At 39.3% G+C, this 19,494-nt stretch overlaps 1 protein-coding gene across 5 annotated transcripts in view; it reads right to left on the reverse strand.

Annotated features, from left to right (window-relative positions):
* Positions 1-19,494, reverse strand: part of tprb (translocated promoter region b, nuclear basket protein) — a 151,048-nt gene that overhangs the window by 110,795 nt on the left and 20,759 nt on the right. For 4 of the 5 annotated variants that reach the window (XM_060830306.1, XM_060830303.1, XM_060830304.1 and 1 more), the window contains exons 9-19: positions 19,052-19,139; positions 18,818-18,958; positions 18,634-18,728; positions 17,983-18,180; positions 15,573-15,680; positions 14,769-14,995; positions 13,813-13,976; positions 6,057-6,202; positions 1,373-1,521; positions 558-720; positions 8-142 (exon numbers count right to left, since the gene is read on the reverse strand). In XM_060830306.1, coding sequence (XP_060686289.1) covers positions 8-142; positions 558-720; positions 1,373-1,521; positions 6,057-6,202; positions 13,813-13,976; positions 14,769-14,995; positions 15,573-15,680; positions 17,983-18,180; positions 18,634-18,728; positions 18,818-18,958; positions 19,052-19,139 — 1,614 coding nt within the window. The remainder of the gene's footprint in view (positions 1-7; positions 143-557; positions 721-1,372; positions 1,522-6,056; positions 6,203-13,812; positions 13,977-14,768; positions 14,996-15,572; positions 15,681-17,982; positions 18,181-18,633; positions 18,729-18,817; positions 18,959-19,051; positions 19,140-19,494) is intronic. The other variant, XM_060830305.1, reaches the window with a different exon arrangement.

The raw sequence follows: 19,494 nt of genomic DNA on the forward strand, positions 1-19,494 counted from the left end.
AGTGTACCTGAATAGACTGCAAATTTGTTAGCAGCAAGTTCTGACCCCTGAGTGCAGCAAACTTTGAATCTCGCTCTTGGGTAAGACGCACTTCAATCATCTTCAACAACTCTTGCTCTTTTCTTAAATTTTCTCCACGAGTCTTTCGTTTGGAGGATTTGGAGAAAGACAAAAGAATAAAAAATTGGAAATGGTTTGATCTTTCTACTTTCCACAACTAAAGCAATGCACCAACTTTTTAAAGTTAAATTGTTGCTTTTGTGGACATGAGCCAACAAACATATTTGGTGAGGGAAATTTTAGGATGTTCACAATCCATATGTTAGTTAATGTGGAAAGTAACCCATTAAAATTCTTTTGGCTCATAGCTTCCCAATGTTGGGGTTGGAACCCCGAATAACAATCAATCACAAATAATAAACACCTTTGACACCTGAAAAATCGATGGAATACCTCCAAGATTATATGCATCAAATTGTGTGACAGGCTCCTAAGTCTTATGTTTTCAAGTTTAAGCTTTGCTCTGTCCAAATACTTTTTTAATGGTAAATTCTCACCTCCTCCAGAGCTAATTTTTCATTTGATGCTCGTAAATCTTGAGTCACGTTGCTAATTATGTGTTCTTGTTTCTGAACAGTTGTGGTGAGTTTCTGACATCTATCACGCAAGGATGCTACTTCACGGCGAAATCCATCTACGTTGTTCTGTAGCATCTCATACCTAAATTTTAAACAAAGATTTGCTTTAAGCTTTCCCACCCTATTTCAGGTTTTACACCAAGTGACATCAGTGCTGGAAAACAGAATTAGAGTATGGGTCTTGACTATAAGATGTTAACATGTTAATAACCTCAAACTCTGAAGAATAATATTCCTGATCTAATATTATTACGATCTTGTGGCAATAGCCTCATATCAAGAGGACAGCAAAGTTGACAATCTGGTTTGGTTATTTACACTAACCACTGTAGTTTCACTTCTTGGAGGTCAAAACTGAAGACTCAGACTCAGTACTGCCGATTCCAAATAGCAGTAAAGATGTGGAAATCAGTTCTGATCTTCACTTGTGCACTCTAGGATACATTATAGGGCAATCCACAAGGGTACCAGAGAAATAATTCTTAAAATTGCAGCTGTAAAGTGTTTTTTGGATCTTTGGAACAGTGTAAGAATAGAAACAATTATAAATTGGGAACAAACCATGAATTTAAGGATCATTGCCAATTACAATTAACTTTCCATCAATCTTGAACAAAATGGGCACTTCATGTGTTACACTTATTTGCCTAATCTCATCGAGTACTATGACCACATACAATTTCTAAATACATATCACCAATTCTTCCAACTATAACTTGATTCTCCAAACACACCTTTTCGAAGCAAATTCCAACTGCGTAGAAAGTTTTGTGCGTTGGTTTCGCAATTGTGTCAGTTGATCTTGAAGTTTTTCATTCTGTTCATTTAACATTTTATCATTCTCTGCCTTTTCTGTCTTGTAGCTTTCAAAGTGCAACTGGAGCTAAGAAAGAAAGAATGATTTTCTAAAAATATTGTACTTTAAAATTTTACTGCCTTTTGCTTACACAATCAATAAATCAGTTCACATTTGTCAGTTTAATATATTCTGTCCCAGTTCATAATCTTTTACTTGGAGCATGAGTTTACAGATCAATTTAAAATCCTACATTTCGGTGGACAGAAGACCAAAATTAAGCATCGACAGCATCCTAATAAAGGTAAAATGTTCAATCCAATCACAAGTAATATCTACCTGCTGCCAAGATAACATGTTTAACATTTACCATCAGACACCAGTCTTCATATAGTGGTCCTTTCAAAGAACCATGAGGTCTTTATGGAAACACCCAAGTCTCAACCATTAAAAGTACTGGCTAAACATCATAAACCCACAAATTAATTAATAACTGATGAATGCTACCCAACACTGCAGGAAAATAAGATGCGAGAACTTGATTTAAAAACTCCAATAGGTTGACATAATACACACGGAAACATAAGCTCAATGTAAAGGTGTCATTGCCTAGTCGTTACTTAAAATATGTAGAAACACAAGACAAAACACTAGGTAGGTTTTCCCAGAAAGCAGTTTTTAATATGTTGACAGAACATATTAAGAGGCACTCAACTATTAGCCACCCGAAAACAAAAAATTAAAAGTAGATCAATGGAGTCTGCTTAGCCCCTTGTTAAAACCACAGCTGAATTTCTACATTCGGCCCCATCTTCCTTGTCTCATTTCAGTTTGTGCTTAAAATTCTCTTTCACTAATGTTTTCAGATGATTGAACATTTACAACTGTCTGGGGTAGAGGATTCAGAAAGGTTTCCAACCTGCTATCTGCTAACCGTGTCTAAATGGCAAATCCTTATCCTGAGAACACAACTTGTGCTTGCTGACCTTGGATTTTGATCTACCAAAATTCTCTATGTGGAACAGTCCAATCCAAATGGATTGACCCTTGTTTCAAGGCAAGTGGAGGCAGAAATCAGGGAAGTATCAACTTGTTAGATGTGTAATAGCTAGATTAAATTAGAAAACCAAACACCAATGTTTTTACTTAATACTAAGCCGATTTATGGAATGCAACATTGCAAACATCCGAGTTCTCTCGAACAAATATCCAAAAGGTCTTTTCAAGAGCTTGGAATATTTAAATCGACACTCTCCACCTGCTTATGATAGATGTTTTCAATCAAGGTGTTCAACCTGCTCATATTTGGGTTGACGGGCTGTGATGAGCAGGGCATGGCAAAAATCAATGTTTGGGCCTCAGTTCTTTACAATAACAATGACTGAGGATTCAAGAATTTAGATAAGTTTAGTGAATGGGCAAGATGAATGCAGTGAAACATTAAGTGCCTTGACAGAACAGTTACTAGGAAAAGAATAATCAGACGGTTAGCCAGAAAAGGACTAAGTTGAGAGATTTCTTTCATTCAAGTAAATCTTTTGAACACTCTACCTCAGAGATCTATGGATATTCAGCCCTTGGATATATCAAAACATATGTAGTTATTTCAGGCAGGTGGAGTAATTCTGCTAAATAGGGAAGTCAGCTAAAAATAACAGAAGGGCCATTTAGTCTGCACCTGTACCTATTTATTGTTATTCCTAACTATCGTGCAAATGTACAAACTTCTCAGCCATGTAGCCAAAACAGACAAGCCTCCTTCAAAACTTCCAATCCACCCTGAACACATTCATTCAGTTCTGGTCTCGCCCAGTTTCATTATCGGACAACTGATAGCCACGATTTCAACCTTGACACCACAAGCCACCCTCACTAACTCATTGTTTCTCCTTTTCCCTTCAAGATGCTCCTTAAAAACATAATTGACCAAGCCTTTGGTCACTTGCCTTAATGATCCTTCAGCTCACTATCAATTTTTTTTAATCTTACTCTTGAAATGGCTTGCCAAGTTTTACTGAGTTAAGGACATTTAAGGAAATGCACAATATTATACAGTACTGAGTCTGTGAGAGAGAAATAAATACACCACTGCAAAGTCACCTTACTGATTTTCCAATGCCTAAAAGATGAGTCAGTGTTATGCCGTCATATCTTGCAATTGAATCAATGCATTAAATACACTATTTTTTAAAAATAAAACCAAATACACTTAATTTGACTTCCAACTTAGTCCTTAGAAAACACTAAGTTACAGGAAAACTGAGAGTTTATAAGATGTAAAAGATAGCAGTTACAAAGGAGTTACTATTTTTTAATATTGCAGCATGATGCATGAAAACCCCAGCATTTTACAGTACTCAAAAGAAATCTAAATTATTGGGAAATGTTGGAGGTTATACAAAGTACAATTTGACAGAAGTGGCTGAGAAGACATAGAGACAGATAAAGAAAATTGACCAAAGTTGCAAATTCTACAAAATTGTCATGATACATAGTCTCTCAATACTAAAATACAGTACATGTGCAAGTAGTAAAAAAGAAACTTCTGTCAAAACAATCAGCTGTCCTGCATACAGTAACATTCAACACTGATTTTCCTCACTGTTTGCTGGTTCATTTATTTATATCTGGCTGAAAATATTCATTACATCATTAATGTAACAACTTTAAGACTGAAAAAATTTACATGAGTCATAGAGTCAGAGATGTACAGCATGGAAACAGACCCTTCGATCCAACCCGTCCATGCCGACCAGAAATCCCAACCCAATCTAGTCCAACCTGCCAGCATCCGCCCCATATCCCTCCAAACCCTTCCTATTCATATACCCATCTAAATGCAATTTGTATCACTCCACCACTTCCTCTGGCAGTTCATTCCATACACATACTATCCTCTGCGTGAAAACGTTGCCCCTTTAGGTCTCTTTTATATCTTTCCCCTCTCACCCTAAACCTATGCTCTCTAGTTCTGGACTCCCTGATCCCAGGGAAAATACTTCGTCTATTTATCCTATCCATGCCCCTCATAATTTTGTAAACCTCTATAAGGTCACCCCTCAGCCTCCGACGCTCCAGGGAAAACAGCTCCAGCCTGTACAGCCCCTCCCTGTAGCTCAGATCCTCCAATCCTGGCAACATCCTTGTAAATCTTTTCTGAACCCTTTCAAGTTTCGCAACATCTTTCCAATAGGAAAGAGACCAAGAATTGCACGTAATATTCCAACAGTGGACTAACCAATGTCCTGTACAGCTGCAACATGACCTCCCAACTCCTGTACTCAATACTCTGACCAATAAAGAAAAGCATACCAAACGTCTTCACTACCCTATCTACTTGCGACTCCACTTTCAAGGAGTTATGAACCTGCACTCCAAGGTCTTTTTGTTCAGCAACACTCCCTAGGATCTTACTATTAAGTGTATAAGTCCTGCTAAGATTTGCTTTCCCAAAATTCAGCACCTCGAATTTATCGGAATTAAATTCCATCTGCCACTTCTCAGCCCATTGGCCCATCTGGTCCAGATCCTGTTGTAATTGCTGTCCACTACACCTCCAATGTTGGTGTCATCTGCAAACTTCTAATTGTACCTCTTATGCTCGCATCCAAATCATTTATATACATGACAAAAAGTAGAGGGCCCAGCACCGCTCCTTGTGGCATTCCACTGGTCACAGGCCTCCAGTCTGAAAAACAACCCTCCACCACCACCCTCTGTCTTCTACCTTTGAGCCAGTGCTGTATTCCATGAGATCTAACCTTGCTAATCAGTCTTCCATAGGGAACCTTGTCGAACGCTGATTAAAACATTTGTGTCTTAAGACAGTTTACGTGCACTGATTCTAAGTCTCCCACAAACTTAGCCATCTCAAACAACTTTTTATTAAACTAAACTTAATTTTCAGTCTAAAAAGTGCTGTGGCTTAAAAGCTTCAAATCAGAACAAATTAGTTTGAACAATTTCAACCTACATTGACAAAGTCAAGTTTTCCTTTCGAATCAAAGAAGCCCAAACTCTTTGTTTTCTATATGTTACCTGTAAATAGCATTAATTGGCACATTTGAAACGAAGCTTAATAAAAGAAACAAATTTTCAAAATATGGACAAAATCAAAAGAAATTCCGAAGACCAACTTGGGACATTTTCCATCCACCTGACAGCACACCAACTATTAATGTCCCATCCAAGACTTCAAAAGAATGTAAACATTTATTACTAAATACACTGTGTAACCACACAAAAAAGTGAAGTTATCTTCAAAAATCAACAGAACAACTCCATTTGCATTATTGGTAATAGTACAAATTAATATTTATATATTCAACTGTCCCAATGTTTATACAGTATATTTACACAATGTTTTCCAATAGCAATATTAAAATGATTCCATATGATTGTATTGTGTGTAATCGAACAAAATTGTCCCGTATATACAGCCTCTAAAGAAATGAGAGAATATTATACAGTCTCCTAAACAAATTGAAGGTTTGCAACAAATTAGTGCCTAGACATTTTACCAATTGATATTTCACTGTTGCTGGATCTATTCAGCATGAAGATTTATGGTAATTCAATATACTTTTCAATAGGAAGCCTTACATTTGATATATCTTTCCTACCTGTTTCAATGCTGTCTTAGCTTGCACAAGCTCTGTCGACTCTGCAACAGGAGTGGGAGCTGGTGTGGACGTCATTTGTGGCATTGGTTCGGATCTCCTTGGAGATGATTTTGGCGTCGTTGAAATCAAAGATGTGCCTTCTGTTTCTACACAAGAGGGAGGACAAAAATATATCACACTTGTACATTTATTATGCTGTTGCTTTTAAAAAAGCTTCAATGTTTTTTTTAAAAAAAATTTATTAATAGTTTGCAGCACCCTGATTGTGCAAAGTTAGTCAATTTTCAGCAGCTAACTTCTCCAGGTCTCTACTTCCAGTTGTTGCAATCCTGTTCTCTAGTTTTCCATCCTCTAACAATTCTATCTCATGTCATACTCTCAGCTGCATCCTCTCTTGCATCAGAAGCTACATGACCATCACCAACGTTTGTGAGCTGAATGACACTACCTCCCAGTCCTTCAGAAAGCTTCGAAAGGTCAGGAAGGAGAAATGACATCCAGAGTGAGGCACAGACCAAATCAGTACATACACAGATCAGAGAATTCGGAGAGTGAGGGAATTTGATGAAGTGGGAAAACAGGTGCTTCCAGCTTTTTTTTCTTCCTTTGGCTTATATAGATTACAAGTCTTTTTAAACAGGCAGATTAACATCCAGGGTATTGGGGGTCAGCACAATAGTGACATTACATATAAATCGCAGGTTCACTGGCTGGTAGTAGCTAGTAATTTGACTAATACAGGTTACTTTCAGATTGAAGGCAAATATTTACAGACTACATACTAAAAGATCATTACAATTTAAAAAATTGTAATTAAAGTAGAAATTCTGAGCCAGGTGAGATATAACTGTATGATGATGTGGGAGCTGGTGGACCCTATTGCAGTTCATAGTGACCATATCTGCAGCATGTGTTAGTTGTTTGAGGATCAATGGCACAGAATTGATGAGCTGGAGTCTGAGCTGCAAACACTAACACACCAGGGACGACACGGCGCTCCGAAAGCTAGTGGGCTTCCAATTAAACGTGTTGGACTATAACCTGGTGTTGTGTGATTTTTAAACTTTGTCCACCCCAGTCCAACACAAGCATCTCCAAATCATGGCACCAGGGAGGATAAGAGTTGTTGTGGTCCTGTTCGCCGAACTGCGAGTTTTTGTTGCAAACGTTTTGTCCCCTTTCTAGGTGACATCCTCAGTGCTTGGGAGGCTCCTGTGAAGCGCTTCTGTGCTGATTCCTCCTGCATTTATAGTGGTTCGAATCTGCCGCTTCCGGTTGTCAGTTGCTGTCCGCTGCAGTGGCTGGTATATAGGGTCTAGGTCGATGTGTCTGTTGATAGAATTTGTGGATGAGTGTCATGTCTCTAGGAATTCCTTGGCTGTTCTCAGTTTGGCTTGCCCTATAATAGTGGTGTTGTCCCAATCAAATTCATGTTGTTTGTCATCTGAGTGTATGGCTACTAAGGATAGCTGGTCGTGTCGTTTCGTGGCTAGTTGGTGTTCATGGATGCGGGTTGTTAGCTGTCTTCCTGTTTGTCCTATGTAGTGTTTTGTGCAGTCCTTGCATGGGATTTTGTACACTACGTTGGTTTTGCTCATGCTAGGTATCGGGTCCTTTGTCCTGGTGAGTTGTTGTCTGAGCGTGGCTGTTGGTTTGTGCGCTGTTATGAGTCCTAGTGGTTGCAGCAGTCTGGCTGTCAGTTCAGAAATGCTCCTGATGTATGGTAGTGTGGCCAGTCCTTTGGGTTGTGGCATGTCCTCATTTTGTTCTTTCCCTTAGGCATCTGTTGACGAAATTGCGCGGGTATCCATTTTTGGTGAATACCTTGTATAGGTGTTCTTCTTCCTCTTTTTGTAGTTCTGGTGTGCTGCAGTGTGTTGTGGCCCTTTTGAATAATGTCCTGATGCATCTTCTTTTGTGTGTGTTGGGGTGGTTGCTTTCATAGTTCAGGACTTGGTCTGTGTGTGGGGCTTTCCTGTATACCTTTGTGGTGAATTCTCTGTTCGGTGTTCTCTGTACCACATGTCTAGGAATGGGAGTTGGTTGTCCTTTCCTTCCTCTCTCGTGAATCGGATTCCTGTGAGTGTGGCGTTGATGATCCGGTGTGTGTTCTCTATTTCTGTGTTTTTAATGATTACAAAGGTGTCGTCCACATATCTGACCGAGAGTTTGGATTGTATTTGCGTTAAAACTGTTTTTTCTAACCTTTGCATTACTGCTTCTGCTATAAGTCCGGAGATCAGTGAGCCCATGGTGTTCCGTTGATTTGTTCATATATCTGGCTGTTGAATGTGAAGTGTGTTGTGAGGCACAGGTCCAGTAGTTTAAGTATGCCGTCTTTGATAATAGGTTCAACGCCATGTTGTCTGTTATATATGTCCAGCAGGTTGGATATTATTTCTCTGGCTAGGGTTTTGTCAATAGAGGTGAACAGTGCCGTTACATCGAATGAGACCATGGTTTCTTCCTTGTCTATGTGTATATTTCTGATGATGTCCAAGAATTCTTGTGTCGACTGTATAGAGTGTCTGGATCCGCTGATCAGGTGTTTCAGTTTCTAGTGTAGCTCTTTAGCCAGTTTGTGTGATGGTGTTCCTGGTAGTGATACTATGGGTCTGAGTGGGATGTCTGGTTTGTGTACTTTAGGTAGTCCATAGAATCTGGGGGTGTTATTGCTTTCCGGTTTCATTCTTTGTAGGTCAGACCTGGTTATCTGTCCATTTTTTTGTAGATTCCTGTGTTGTTTATCCTATTGGTGAGTTGTGGAGTGGGGTCAAATTCCCTCTTTTGGTAGGTGTTGGTATCTGCAAGTAGTTGTTCTGACTTTTGAGCGTACTCTGATTTGTCCAGTATGACCGTCATTCTGGCTTTGTCTGCTGGTAGTATGATTATGTTCTTATCGTTACATGGATATTGCGTTTCTTGAGGAGTCACAGCCCTTCGATTAATAAATAGTCAAATTAGGAGCTAACTACTAATTTAAGGTTTACTTGTGATATTACTCTCATACTGGGCCCCTACTCTTGGGCTTCAATCTATTCTGTTAGAAAAAAAACTTTGCAAACTAGGACCACAAAAACAACAAGCAAGCAAAAATCACCTCTTTCCCCTCTGCACCAAATTCCCCAAACTATATACTCACTCAGATGGTGTCTAAGGCGTGTGACCTCAAATTCAGTCAGTGGTCAAAGATAGGAGGGTATGACTAAAAGTGAGACAGGTAGAGGGATCCAAATAGGCAGTACTGAAAGAACCTCAGCCCTTGAGCTGGTCAGTTTTGAGATTCTTGCTCCAATTGGGAATAATAGGGAAAAAGAGCAAACTGACTATAGCACCACAGTACATTAAAAAAGGGGTAGAAAAGAGAAATGTAGTTGTATTCAGCCATCGTTATAGTCAAGGGAATAAACACTCTTTTCTGTGGACAGGATCAAGAGTCCTGAAGGCTGTGTCGCTTGCCTCATGCTTGGATTCAGGATCGCTCATGTGGGCTGCAGAGGAACTTGGAGTGGGAGAGGAAAGGTCTAGTTGTCATGGCTCACATAAGTATCAACAATTTAGGTGCAATGAGGAAAGAAGTTCTGCTGAGGGAACAGCTAGGGTCCAAATTAGGAACTAGGTCCAAAAATGTAATAATCTCTGGTTTAGAACCTGATGCGAGAGCTAATTGGCACAGGGTGAACAAGACTGAAGAGGTAAACTGATAGATTGGTGTGGGACATTCATGGGACATGGACACCAGTATTGGCAAAATTCCAATGGAATGATCCCCACTTCAATCATGCTGGCATCAGGGTGCTGGAAAAATGCATAACTAGAGCTGTGGATAGGGCTTTCGACTAACTAATTATTTTTTGAAATCGGGGTGGCAAGGGAAATTGTCTCATTAGCAAGAAATTACATTAATAGCAAGAAGTTAGATAGAGTCAGAAGGTGTCATAGCATTTGTTGATAGAATTGAGGGACCACAAAAAGGTCAAGGTCCTGATGAGAGTTGGGTACAGGCCTTCTCTCAGTAGTCAGGAATTGAGGAAGAAAATAAATGAGGAGATAGAAAAATCATGTAAAAAAAATGCACTGTTACGATAACTCATGGGGGCCTAGGAAAAATCAAATTGGTAGCAGATCTCAAGAAAAGGAATTTGTGGAATATCTACAAGATAGTATTCTGGACCAGGTTGTGGTGGAGCTAACTAGGGAATAGGCAATTCCGGATTTGGTGATGTGTAACAAGGCCGGTGATTAGGAAGCTTAAGGTCAAGGAACCCTGCGGGGCAGTGACCATAACATGTTGAAATTCACCCCGCAGTTTGAGAAGCTGTATTTAGATGTAAATAATATGTGAATTGAGTACAAATATGCCATGAGGGAGATGTTGGCCAGAACTGTTCGGAAGGGGAGACTCACAGGGAAGACAGTTGAGCAGCTCTGGCAGGAATCTCTGGGATCAATTCAGGAGGCACAGCCGAAATTCATCCCAAGGAAGAAGAAACATACTAAGGGGAGAATGATGATGTGATGAAGTGGGAAGTCAGAGGCCTGAGAAGTAGTAATGGGGATCAAAATGGCAGAGGAACTGAATAGATACTTTGCATCGGCTTCCACAGCAGCACACGAGACCTCAAGAAAGGTGAGTGAGTAGAGGTCAATATAGGGGCCATCAACAAGGTGAAGGTGCTAGGGAAGCTCAAAGGCCTGAAAGCGGATAAATCACGTAGACCAGATGGACTACATCCCAGTGTTTTGAAGCAGATAGCCGAGTAGATTGTGGAGTCATTGGTGGCTATCTTTCACTGGAATGAGGGATGGTCCCCAGAGGATTAGAAAAAGCTAATGTAAAATCACTGTTTAAGAAGGGAGCGAGGAAGAAGGAAGGAAATTGTAGGCCAGTTAGCCTGACCTCAGTGATTGGTAAGATTTTAAAGTCCATTATTAACAATGAGATTGCAGAGTATTGGTAAAAATACATGGCAAAATAGGGCTGAGTCAGCATGGCTTCATCAATGGGAGGTCATGCCTGACAAATCTGTTAGATCAGCAAATTAAAGAAAGCCAGTAAACAAGATCAATCTGGATTTCCAGAATGCCTTTGACAGGTGCTACACAGGAGACTTCTAAACAACAGTCCATGGTGTAGGGCAAGTTACTCACATAGAGAGAGGATGAGCTGACTGGCAGAATGCAGTGAGTGGGAATAAAGGATCTCTTTCAGGATGGCAGCCAGTGACTGGTGGAGTTCACAACTGTTCTGGTCATAAATTAGCAACCTGGACAAAGGAACTGATGGCATCGTCATTCAGCTTTCAGATGATACAAAGATAGGTGGTGGGTCAGGTCATGTTGAGGAAGTGGGGAGGCTGCAGAAGGATTTGGACAGGCTAGCAGTGAACAAAAGTGACAGATGGAATACAACATGGGAAAGTGAAGGGTCATGTACTTTGGTCAGAAGAATAGAAGCATAGACTCTTTGCTGAATGGGGAAAGGCTTTGGAAAGCTGAAGCATAAAGGGACTTGGGAGTTCAAGTTCAGTATTAGAAGAAAGTTAACAGCTTCATTTGACAGTTAGGAGGGCAAATGCATTGTTAGTATTCATTTGAAGAGGGCTTGAATACAAGAAAAGCAATTACTGCTGAGGCTGTGTAGTGTTCGGAGCACAACACATTTGGAAGACAGTAAGCAATTTTGGACTCTGTAACCAGCTTGCTGACACTGAAGGGGGTTCACAGGTGGTTTGCAAAAATGATATCATGGATAAAAGGCTTGTCAATTGAGAAGCCGTTTAGGACTCTGGTTCTGTACTCAGTTTAGGAGGATGAGGGATGATTTACTTGAAAGTTACAGAATACTGAGAGGCTTGGATATAGAGAAGATGCTTCCATTAATAGGACAGACTAGAAACCAAGAGCGCAACCTCAGAGTGAAGGGACCACCTTTTTGAACGGAGGACAGGAGGAATTTCTCCAGCCAAAAAGTGCGGACAAACTGTGGAACTCATTGCCGCAGAGGACTGCAGAGGCTAAGTCAACGAGTCATTTAAAGGTAGCGTTAGATAGGTTCTTGACTGGTAAAAGGATCAAGGGATACGGGGAGAAGGAAGAAGAATGGGGTTGACAAATATAGCAGCTATGAGCTAATGGCAAAACAGACTCAATAAGTCAAATGGCCTCATTCTGATCCTTTTTTTTTATGGTCGATCTTCTGATCCAACCACTTCAATTCTCACAGTCCTATATTCTGGAACTACTTGGAAATCCTCATGAATCCCTTTTCCACCTTTACAAAGCCTTTGCGTGAAGGCAGGGCCACAGTGGTAATATTGCTGGACAAGTAATCCAATGACATAGGCTAACATTCAGGGAAACGGGTTGGAATCCTATCATGGCAGATGGTAGAATTGAAATCAATAAAATGTGGAATTAATAAAGTAGTCCAATTGTTGCGGAACACATCTGCTTCATTAATATTGTTCAGAAAAGGAAACCTGCTTTTCTTACATGGCCTGATTTACAGTCAATTCCACATCCACAGAAATGTTGACGATTTTAGGCATCCTATGAAATGGCATACCATACCGCTCAGCAATTCCAAAAGTGGGCAATAAGTTTTAGCTAGCCAGAAGCACTCACATCACAAAGTCATACAGTATAAAAACAGACTCGTTAGTCCAAAGTGCCTGTGCCGACCAGATATCCCCATCTGACCTTATCATATCTGCCAGCATTTGACCCACATTCTTCAAAATTCTTCGTATTCTGATAGCCATCTACATGCCTTTTAAATTTTCTAATTGTACCTGCCTCCACTACTGCATCTAGTGGCTTGATACGTACAAACACCACCCTAAAAAATTACTGATTCCAAGGTAGATCATAGCAAATCTTTTGCAGTCTGGTCTGGGATCATAAGTGTCACAAGGTTCAGTGAGCGAGCACTGAATTTGCAATTCATATCAATGACTTGGATGAAGGGATTGAAGCTGAAAATGTGTTGCTGGAAAAGCGCAGCAGGAACAGGAAATTCGACGTTTCGGGCATAAGCCCTTCATCGGGAAGGGATTGAAGGAATGGATGCCAAATTTGCTGATGACAAAGACAGAAAAATTAGTTAAGAATAAGACATAACCAATCTATATCGCATTACAGACTCCGTACTTGGGTAGACAAAAAACTACCACTGTATAAAGTGAAAATGGCGAAAATGGTAACAAGAATAAAAAAGTGCATATTATTTAATTGGGAAAGATCACAAAACTGTGAGATAAAAGAATCGAAGTATCCTATACATGAAATCCCAAAACTTAAATGCAGATGCAGGTGATCGAGAAGGCAAACGGAACATTATTGCTAATTGAAAGGAGAATGGAATATACGAAGTACAATTGCTCAGGATGCTGAGAGGATGTTGTGCCTGGAGGAGAGATTAGTAACTAATGAATATTTAAAAAGCCGCTTTGACCAAGCTGTTCATTGCACCAGTTATTTTTTACCTTTAAATTAGTTGGAAAAAACACATCAGATTCACCACAAAATAACAAAATCCTTTCTATTATAATGGATCACAAGGCCGACTGGCAAATTTTAATTCTTGAACATGAAATTTTACGATTCAAACTATGTTCAACAGCCAAGCCATACTGCAGTTTTTCAGAATCACATCTATTCCACAGAAGGGTAAACCATTCTTGAAATATTAATTTGTTCTATAAAGCAGCATTTTATTTACAATAAACGGTCTTCAGTTAAATGCCATCCTTACCCTGAATTGGAATGGTCACTCCAGTCATCTGTGCAAGTAGTATTCGATACATATCACGCTGTCGGACAATTGATTCTACTAAATGCATTTGTTGAGTCCGTGCTTTACGCAGTCGTTCAAGTTCACTCAAGGCTTCCGAAAGATTCACTTCAAGTTCAGAAATTCTAAAATTGAAGGAGATTTGCTCAATGATGGCTATATCAGAACCATAAGCAGTGCTCATGCTGTTTAATACTGCTTGAAATAGGATATAACCTAGCATTCAGAAAGGGATCAGGAGATGGAGATAAACAGATGAAAGGATTGCTTGTGCAGTTGGTATGGGGGAGGGCAGAAAAAGGGAGAAAAGAACTCAACAGGAAAGCATATTGTTTCAGGAGAAACAAGTTCCATACACTGCAAAAACTATTTTCTTCCACACTAGGAGAAGCAGAAAGAACAATATCTTGAATCTAGCCAAAAAAAGATAAGGTTCAAAAAAATGGCCTAGGAAGGTTACAGTAATGTCAAAGGTTTGTTGACATGCAAAGATTGAATGCAAGTATTTCGCACAGAAATGATGGCCATGTGCTTGGATGAATTAGAGAAAGGGGAACAGCCGAGTGCAAGGAAAAATGCAATTTCACCTGCTAACATTTGGTCTCAGCCTCAAATTGGATGTAGGGTCAAAGACAGAGCTAAATATATGTTTTTTAAAAATCAGAACAGACACAACCACGAGATAAAACTGGGAAAATATGCATTATCAAAGCATATAGATATAGAAGAAGCTGAAGATGATAACTCACATTGTGATATACATCAGAATATGACAGGTAAAGTCACATACTTGACCAGGAAAATGATCAGAGGAGGTCAAATATATCTAAGATATAAGCCAACCTACTGGGAAGGAAAGGAAGAAAGCCAGCAATACCTTGACTAGACTGTGACTAACATCATGTTGGAACACTTACCGTGTTGATGTTTTCTCCTGCTCCTCCTTTTCCTGTTTCTCAGCAAGTTCACGAATAGCCACCAGCAGCTGTTGATTCTGTTGTTGCAACTCCTCAACATTACGATAGGTTACAAGATGCTGTGTAATGACTTCAGAGGAACTGCTTATATCAGCAGAACTAACCTCATCCTCACGCAGGATATGGTTTCCACGTGCATCCTCCAGTTCCATCAAAAGGATTCTATTCTGAATCACAACAAATGGGTTTAACAGTTCAAGATACAGAGCAGACAATATAACCATACAAAAGCAAATTAGTGCGGATATTGGAATCTGAAACCAAAAGAGAAAATGTTGGCAAATCTCAGGTCTGGCAGCATCTGTAAGGAGAGAAAAAGAGCTGATGTTTCGAGTCTAACTGACCCTTTGTCAATATAACCATGTGATGCGTCAGATGCATTTTTATTAGTGAGCATATAGGAACAATGCAAGAGAAATACATGTAAACAAACAAGAAAATGACATGCCCATTGTGCACCTGCAACAATGCAAAACAAACTGCAGTAATCCCAAATATTAACTTGTTCCTCCCAAGGTTTCTGTATAGAGCAAGATGAATGCGTACGTCTATGCAAGTTGACACACATTAATTGATCTTAACTGTTACCAAGTGACAGACTGGGGAAATGAAACACAAACCCTTGCCAAGTATCAATCTCGTATATTCCACTCCCTTATCACCATTTGGGAAAACGGCTATGATCCTTGCTCAGAAAAAGCAAAATACATTTGAAAGCAAAACATACAACTTTTAGTTACCAACCTGTTGAGAGAGGTCTGACACTTGCATTTTTAATCTCTGGTTCTCCCTGGTGATCAATGAAGAATGTTTATTTGCTTGATCAGTGTCTTTTTGTAAACGGCGAATTTCCTACAGAGGAAAGTAGGTTTTACCAATACGTTGAATTTCAATGTACTGACATTTCTCAAGAAGCTAAGCAAGTCATCAGTTGGAACATTTATTTTTAAAGTTCAAATATTTTGCAGTAAATTGTGAAATGCGCTTTTAAAAATATAATGAGTCCAAGATTATCACAATAAAGGGACACTGCAAAATCTTCTGTAATCTCTTAATATGGATGTCGATACATGGTCAAAATCTAGGTGAATTGCAATACAGGATATTTGACTACCAAAACATATTTGCTTGCTTTTAGATTCAATATAGAGAAAAGATTGTTCTTATCGTGTCTAATCTCTTTATGCTACATTACTGATTTGCATAACAACTTCACCATTCATATAAAGATCTTTCTAAATTGGTTACCACAAAATACAGAATATAGTTGGCTTTTATTGTTACATTAGATAAACAATTGGTTTGCTGAGAAAAATGAATAAACATTTATATTTTGCATACTGTCTGTCTGTCAGTACAACTACTTCACTTGCAATCATTGTTTTGATCCTACAGCTGTGGGTGGTGCAGTTTCATATACGCATTTGCACTTGGACATCAAAGCCAGTGACTGCCAAGAGTTCTGATTACTAACAACACTAGGAGGATGGGAGCAGCATAAAGTCTGCTCCACCATTGAAGATCATATCTGGTCATCCACCTCAAAACCATTTTCCTATACAGGTATTATATTTCTTAATGTCATTTGTTTCGAGAAATGGATCAATCTCGATTTCCAAAAGGTTTAATAAAGTATCACACAAAGCTACTGAAGATAGAACCCAGGGTGTTGATCATCAAGAGGCAGGAATGGCTAACTTACAGAAGACAGAAGTTATGATGAAGGAGGCATTTTCAGGATGGCAACCTGTTACAAGTACAGTGCCACAGGGAGTAGTGCTGGAGCTAAAATTATTTCCCATATATTTAAATTTACAGAGGGATATAGACAAGTTCAAGTGGGTAGGCAAAAACTTGGAAGATTGAATACAATGTAGAAAAATATTAAGTCATGCACTTTGGCAGGAAGAATAGAGGGACTGAACATCAAAGGAGAAAGACTGCACAGAGGATTTGGGGGTCCTCATGCATATATCACAAAATTTTAGCACCGAAGTTCAGCAGGTAACACGAGAGGCACAGACCAATGGCTTTTCTTCCAAAAGGAAATGGAGTATAAAAATAGCAAGATCTTGCTGAAACAGTACAAGGAACTGGTCAGAACAGACCAGGAATACCGAGAGCCAAATTTTGTCCTCCTGACGAAGCAAAGAAATACTGCTCATGGAAATAGTGGAAAGAAAAATTTCATGAGGCTTACCCCAAGTATATAGGGATTTTGAAGGGAAGAGTACTCAATAGGGAAGCTACAGCAAAACTAACAGTTTCGTCTGAGTGCACAGGAGTTGCATGTGGCGATCCTACACCATCTCACTGCAACAGACTCCAAAGAAGGTATCGCCCAGGAAAATCTATTTTACACACTTGAAACCCTTCGAAAAACTATTTCAATAGAAATATTCCAAAGAAGTAGCATTAGTCAGGGAAGGCCAGACTACTACATGCTTTCTAACTGCAGAGAGATGTCCAACAGACCCTATTAGTACCTCACACCTTCAGATCCCTTCTTTCATCAAAAATGAAATGCAGAAGTGGCAATCTGCAGCAGAATACCACTCCTCCAAAAATGCAGCCCATTGTTTTCACTTGTGGGAGAGTTTAGAACCAGAGGGCATAATCTCAGACGAAGAGATTGCCCATTCAACACAGATGAGAAGTCATTTCTTTTTTGAAAGTAATGAGTCTTGAATTCTATATCACAGAGGGCTATTGAGGCCAAGTTGGACACATTTTTAATTAAAAGAGCATTGAGGTTCATGGGGATATGGCAGGTGTGAGGTATTAGATTACAAATAATCTTGCTGAATGGCAGAGCTGACTTGACAGGCCAAATGTCAAGATTAGAGTGGTGCTGGAAAAGTATAGCAGGTCAGGCAGCATCTGAGGAGCAGGAAAATCAACATTTCAGGCAAAAACCTTTCATCAGGAATTGATGGGCCAAATGTCCGCCTTATGCACCTGTCTTATGGCTTTGAACATCCAATGCCCACTAAGAATTCCAAATACTCACTAAAGTGAATGAAGAAATCCTTCAACATCTCAGTCTCATATAGCTTTCAGCTTAGTTTGAGACTTGATTGCAGACCCCAAATCCAAAGGAGATAAAAACAAAAGAAAGATCATCACATCTTCAATTTGAAGTTTTAAGAGTTACCTTCATAGCTTCTTCTAGTTTAGCAGAGAGATGTGGTACAGCCTTCTGCACCCGATGATATTCTTCCCGCTGACGCCTCAAGAGAGGAGCCTTCATTTCCACTTCTTTCACAATTTCAGCCAAATATTTGCTGACTCTCTTATTTTCCTGTTTTGCAAGTAGCAATTGGTCTTGGGCTTCTACATATCCGTTATATAACTATTCATGGAAACAAAAAAAAAGTGTATTTATGTACATCACCCATTCTAAAGACCAAAACACTCAAGGTACCAATCTTCTCAATTTTGTAACCATATGTAATTTGATCAATAAGCACTCATCAACTTAGTATATTAGTTGTTAAGTGCTAGAAGAAGCAATCCCCAGATTCCAACGACAGAAATATAGCAATGACAATACTTTGTTCCGTCAATGGAAGTGGTCATAAAATCCAAAACTTAATAGCAGTATTAACATTTTAATAGTTTTGCAATAGATCGAGGATTTGATCATAAATGCGCTTATTTGGTTTCAGCTTTGACTGCGACCACAAAATTCGTGGCACTGCGACAATGAAAGAGGACCTTCAATGGATCTCAAGAAAAGCACAGGCCTGGGTGAGTTATTTGATACTTGGTAAAACAAAAGAGATGCCTGACACTAACATCATACCTCTGTAAGTTTCATTCCAGGCTTTACAATCTTAGCAACAGCTGCTGCAGTGGGTGACATAGCTGAAAGTTCTTCTTCTGAAAGGGTGGCCACTCCTTATAGCAAAAATTACAAGCAGTTAGATGAGAGAGAAACACAACATGTTTTATGGAACAATCACTCAAAATCAAACTAATATCTGCACCTTTACGTTTTGTAGCTGACAGGAGATGGTTAGCATTTTCCAATTCTTTTTCAAGTTGGTTGATCTTTTCATTCAGCTCAGCAACGAGTTTGGTCTTTGAGGCATCGACCTCAATCAGTTGATCTTCAGTGATTTTATGGGCTAAAACAAATAACAATTCCAAAAGATGCTTAGTTTTACATCTAATTTACAACACCAACAAAAAAATGCCATCGTTTGATGTAGCAGTCTAACCTTCATTTGCTTGTTTCAGTAGACTATGAAGCTCCTCAACCGCTCTGGTCAGTTCAGTCGCCTTTGCTTCTGCATCATCTGCAGAACCCTGCAATTCAATAAAAAGACTGCATTCAGATACTACATACATTTAATTACATGCAATCATTTAAATACAGGCAGACAATCTCTGCTTTACAAAGATAGCAAAATCACATTCAAACATTTTGGATGGACAAACATATTCTCAGATTGGTCAAGGAAAATAATGATCAAATTTAGTTAAGAGCATCATCAATAATACGTTCCCTACCATTATTCTTTTCCAACTGTTCTATCTGATAAATGTATCATGCCCATTTCTGTTGTGAAAATGATGAAGTAGGGGTATGGCAGACAGTAAAGTTTAGAAGGATTATTGGACCCAAAACATTAACTCTGCTTTCTCTCCACAATTGCAGCTA

This window comes from Hemiscyllium ocellatum, chromosome 9 (genome assembly GCF_020745735.1).
Source record: "Hemiscyllium ocellatum isolate sHemOce1 chromosome 9, sHemOce1.pat.X.cur, whole genome shotgun sequence".
NCBI classification, from domain to species: Eukaryota; Metazoa; Chordata; class Chondrichthyes; order Orectolobiformes; family Hemiscylliidae; genus Hemiscyllium; species Hemiscyllium ocellatum.